The 5,557-nt window shown below is 46.2% G+C and overlaps 1 protein-coding gene across 1 annotated transcript; it reads right to left on the bottom strand.

Annotated features, from left to right (window-relative positions):
- Positions 1 to 541: 541 nt before the first annotated feature.
- irf2bp2a (interferon regulatory factor 2 binding protein 2a) lies at positions 542 to 3,865 on the bottom strand. Its single transcript, XM_042066424.1, has 2 exons — positions 2,033 to 3,865; positions 542 to 1,665 (listed from the first exon to the last, which is right to left on the bottom strand). The coding sequence occupies exons 1-2, from the start codon at positions 2,859 to 2,861 to the stop codon at positions 950 to 952; spliced, it is 1,545 nt and encodes a 514-aa protein (XP_041922358.1). The 5' UTR covers positions 2,862 to 3,865; the 3' UTR covers positions 542 to 949.
- Positions 3,866 to 5,557: the final 1,692 nt, after the last annotated feature.

Below are 5,557 nucleotides of genomic sequence, written 5' to 3'. Positions count from 1 at the left end.
CACTTAACCTAAGCTTTCCAACCACTCCTCAAACCTTTTAAAATCAGCGCACGACTCTAAAATTTCATTTCATGCAACTCCACCCATGTCTGACTCGACAACTTCCACAACTTGCAGCCAGGAGTAGCCTAGAGCTCTACTACAGTGCACTGTACAGCAGTCACTTCCATTATCTAAACAGAAATCGCATGATGCAACGTAAACTTATGAGTGTTTTTGCGCACATTTTATAACCTGTTTTGTTGATACGGGTCAGCTTAGTAGCCTAGTTGATGAGATTTTCAGAATAGGAAACGCAGTGTAATCCACCTCACTTGCATGGAATACAAGAAGCATAGTCCTGAATATTATAACTCAAAGACTGTACTTTACTCCCCAGCTAAAAAATCTCGCTTTGAATGGGCTCCCTGCTGAGTGGCTATTACGTGCGTCAGGTTTTACAGTTCCACGTCTGTGGACTTCTCTCATTCTGGTCTGCAGGTCGACTTGAACAACGTCAGGCTACTAACCCCCGACAAAAAAAGCAAGCACAGACAGCAAATTAATACAAGATCAGAAATTGTATTTGGCAATTTTTAAACAAGTGCATACACGTACAGCTAGAAGCATTTCAGTTTCGCCAAGTGCTCGTAGAGTTGCATTAGTCACATTCTACGTTTAACAGGGACTGCCACCAGACCTAAAAGTACATCAAGAAATTGTTAAACATCGACAGAGGAACGTAGTCCATTATAATGAGTACATACCTTTATCTTCAAAAATATAGAAACACAATGTATTCAAAAAATCAAAAAATTATACAGCCATGTTTACGAAGTATACACTTCCCTTGTGTCCAATATGTACAAGTCCGTTAGTTTCAGTTTGGATGGTATGTATGGGATATTCATATTTATATATTTATATAGGTTCATACTTTTTCGTATTTCAAAAAAGATCATATGTAAAATCAAGGGTCCCTTTCCTTTTTTACTTTTACATCTCCTGCAAGGATGGTGGCTATTTCACCTTGCATGAAAGCCCACGGTACGTTCGAGCCCACCAGTGGGCATTTCTCCCCGCTTGGGCAGTAAACTTCGCCCGTGGCTCCTTGCTGTTTGATGCTTTCCCGGGAGCACGGGAAACAGAACTTGTGTGAGGGCACCGACGGGCACTGGACGAAGTGCGTGTCTTCCAGTCGCTCATGACACAACGTGCAGCAGAGGGGTATGCTGCTGGGCACGGAGGAGTCCGGAATGCTTTGGGGATGCACCTGGTCTATGCCGGGCACATGAGGTGTTCCCGCGCCTGAACCGTCCCTCTGCGGCTGTCTCCTTTGGTTCATGGACGACGGTGACAGCGGACTGCTGCTGTTCCTGCGGGTGGTGGAGTGAACTGGATTGGCATCCTTCGGTGAGCTGTTCCCCCCGGCGTTGTCCGCCGCCAGAATGAGCGCAGCCATCGGAGACTGGCCGTTCTGCGCACCCTCCGGCGGGGTGGTGCGGGAGTGTGGCGATATTGTAGACTGCTGCGAGGCAAAGCTTGGCGGCGGTACAGGGGGCATCTTCAGACCATCCGCGGGGGACGGTAGCCATTGTGGGCCGTCTCCGTTAAGCTTCACGGCTGTGCCCTCCTCGGGTTCAGGTGAAGCCTTTCTCTTCATGTTCCTGGGATGTTTCCCCCTGTCTGGAGGGTAGAGAGGGTTAATGCGTGCCTATGACAGATGCGCATACTACAAGCAATAACAACACTAGCCTAAGCTACTTCAAAACTACAGTGTCCAAAACAAGTTACAACAAATTGCAAATGCAACCCTTGATGTCATGTCGGTCAGTTACACAATCTACGCATTCACAAGAAAATGCGCCACATGCAAAAGTAGACTTTGGCTTTGATCAGCGGAAATATCTGCTGGCACTTTTGATGCCAGGCGGCTGACTCATGATGGTCTGGGCTCATTCCTGAATGCAAAGTTAGTGCGGCCAACGTCAGACAGTTTAGTCTGCTTATGCAATCACATGTTTTAGTTACTATAAATATTTCTGTAGCCTACCTGATTTGGAGGCTGTTGCTCCAGTATCGTAACCCGCCATCGCCCTTTGATGCATGATCGGGTGGTCTTTCTTGAACCTGTTGTCGAAAGAGTGAAGACCCATAATATCCCTCACTGTCTTGCCCTTGATCCAGTCATCCGCACGGTTCTTGTGGCTCTCACTGATCTCCGGCGTCATGCTGTCCGGTCTGTGCTTGTCTTTCACTTCCCTCTCGTGCTCCGAGCTAGACACAGAGGCTGGTCGTTTGCAGCTGAGCTCGCTGGCGTTCGCTAACGCGGAGGGAAGTCCCACCATCTGCCCCGGTCTGCCATTGATAGCGTGCACTGGGTTCATACTCCCATTCGCTAAAGGCACTAGATTCGGGGGGACAGGGTTAGTCCTACGAGGGTTAGGACTCTGTCGGTTCAGCTCCGGTGGATCGTCCGGTTTAACGTTAGGGAATCCATTTGGGACAGGAATGCCGTTTGGTTGTCTCCCGGACTGATACTCAGGTCCCAGCCTGGGCGGACGGTCAGAGAGAGGGTAGCGATCCAGTGGCTGTGGGGGTCGCGAGCCGGGATCTCCTGACGAATGGTTGATTGACTGAATTTCCTTGCCCGAGAGCTGTTGCTTTCCCGGACCCGGAGACCTACCCTCCTGAAAGCCATGAGCCCTCTTAAGTTGCCGGGCGGTCTCAATCACAAACTCGATTCGATCTGCTCCTTCATAGTTGACACATCCCCTGCAGACGGGTTCGGTAAAATCCCAAATCATAGCCCACGGCATGCGCGGCAAGTCACATAAATAACATGACTGCCTTCTAGAAGCAGCAACCGCCGCAGACGACATCTCTCGCGAAAAACTGAGGAAAATGTTTTCTTCCCAAACGTCCGTGAATCTACCTCCGTTCCTGAGAAACTAAATACAACACGTTCCGTTTCAACAGAGCCGTCCTGTGCAGAGAACAGAAACAACAATTAAGTCACAACCAGAACTTCATGGCAGTGTGTACTTTACTACGGCGCGCCTCTATCTATCTCTCACCCACTACTACTCGGCTAGCTCAATGTGGAGCAGTGACGTCATCACCGAACACTAACTTGTGGTTCCAGCTCCAATTCTATTTACTTGATTCTTCGACAGCCCCCTGTTAGCGCATGCTCTGTCAGTCTGCCTCTGCCCCCTTTTTCATTTAATCACTTGAACCGCTGCCAGAACAACGACTAGCTACCTCCGACTGATGTAGAAAACGCTTGTGCGGGGACTGATTGCGGCAACTTTCTTTAACGTAACGCTTGTTGAAGCATTTTGCTTGTATCTGTTAGGTTTGAATGTACGAATTTGACTTTGACTGAATTTAATCTCGAATGTGTTATTTTGGTAGCCACTAGGCTACTCCCTCAGGAAATGGACACGGTGAGCCCCTTTCTTTGTTCACTTGATTCGTATTAATGGAGATTAAACGTGCAAAGTATTTTGAGTATTTTTGGATGCAACAGCGTTTGTCGTAGTGCTGATTTAGCCTTATGGGCAAAGTAAGTTTCGCCGTATACAGACAAGATATGAGCTGCTGGTTTAATTTTTATGGATACTGGATTGTTGTTTACAATCAATAAAACGACACACTTGCTATTTTTTTGAAAAATCTCAAGATTCAGACATCAAAGAGTTAATACTCCCTGTGGCGTCACCAACACCCTCCTGTTCTCGACTTCTCGACGCATGCTCACAAAGTATTCGACTGTAAGTAATTGGCACTTGAACCTAGTGTAGCATATCCACATTCCAGTCAGTACGGTAGTGCCGCGTCAGACAGGCAACTGCGCTGAGCTGTGTTGTGAAAGTCCATGGTTCCAACCACGGCCCCTGAATTGTTACAACATGCATACATGAGGAATGTTGGTTGTCTGATTTTTTTAAAAATTGCTTATACACGCAGCATTCTTTCACATAGGCCACTCATTATTTTGGTAACTTGTTTCATTTTTAGACATATCCTTTATTCTAGTCTGTATGGTATCAGCAGTGTGTAGGCTATTAAATAGATCCGAATTTCGAAGAGGTTAATAAAAAAATGTTCACTCTGAAGAAAAACTGAATAAGGCCAAAATGAAGTAGCCTAGGCTAGTAAAAGATCGGCAGACTATCTGATATTTCAGTATGAGGCAACACAACTCATTTTGACAGGAATGTTTTTCGACATGTAAATAAATGATTCTGGTGCTCATTGACATTTTTTTTTTCTTGCACATAAAATTTATCGTCTTTGGGGATAGTCACACAAATAGTTTCCCATAGCACCCTCTCACACTGGATTCTATTCGAATGAGCACTGGCTTGCCATAGGGTGAGAACATTAGTCTGAAAGCCTGAGTTAAGCCTGAGGCAGTTTTAAGGCAGTAGGCTATGTGTTTGTACAAGCCGTGGTGACGTTCGAAAGAGGAAGCAAGATGTTTAGTCACGTACCCGCAACTCTACCTCGCCTGCCCAACGAACAACAAAGCTCTTGGCGCACAGCCAAAGACAATGATCATGCGCATTTGCAGCAAGCGAAAACTGTCTCTTTGAGAAGTGATACAGGTTAATGCCTGTTTATTTTGAACGCACTGATACTGGCTCTCGAGTCCTAAGGTATTTTTTTGTTTGCTGCGACATGACCGGAGAGAACAGCTAACCACTGTTTTGGTTAGGTGTAGCCCAATTTTGCACTCTAGCCGAAGTCAGCATTCTGAAGCATAGACCAAGGCCAATTAATTTCTATAATCAGTAACTTTAATTAACTTTAAAGACACGAGAGTAGGCTACAGGCTATTTTGCAGTGGCCTAGAGCATGCCATTTTGTGAATGTTATATATCTGTTCCACAGTCAAGAAATGACATGTAGGCTGCAAGGTTCATCATTTCGAACATGTATTTAGATTACTTGTTCAAGGGCTACATTTGCACCTATAACTGTGTATTTCAGGTTTTGGTGTAGCCTAAAGAGCTACACTGGATTATCACGAATGGTGAACACAATCGAAGGTTTCGAGTCCGTAAAACCAATTAAGTTGCCAGTCAGATGGGGATATCCCCTCGTCAGGTTAGATATGCCTCTCTATTCCTAACCCTAACGCGATACTAGTCTGGAGGCCAAAGTCGTGCAGTGACAAAGCAGAAATGCCAGCTGAATGAGGCTGTCAAGCAAGATAGGCTATGGTAGCCTATGCCTCTGGCTCTGTCAGTGTTTGACTTTACTGAGAAATGCGCCACAGGGCCTATGCAGTCTTGGACAAAGAAAGACAGGCTTGCTCCACCTATTAATTCACAAGTAAAATCCAAGATTGGTCAGCGAGCGAATAAATAAGTAAACAAAACCAGTGTTCCTTACTGGAACGTCCAACAAAAGCTGTCCAACTACTCCGACAAGCAGAGAGACGGTGGATGAGGCAACAGTAGGAAAGGGGGAATGTCGAGCGTGCGGGGGCCCTGCCACTTGATAAACTGACATTTTTGTAGGACTGCCTTCTGAGCGTGCTAAATTTTAGATCGCGGCGCGCCATGTT

Source organism: Alosa sapidissima, chromosome 16, assembly GCF_018492685.1.
Source record: "Alosa sapidissima isolate fAloSap1 chromosome 16, fAloSap1.pri, whole genome shotgun sequence".
In the NCBI taxonomy this organism is placed as follows: domain Eukaryota; kingdom Metazoa; phylum Chordata; class Actinopteri; order Clupeiformes; family Clupeidae; genus Alosa; species Alosa sapidissima.
This window is presented reverse-complemented; position numbering and strand designations above follow the sequence as displayed.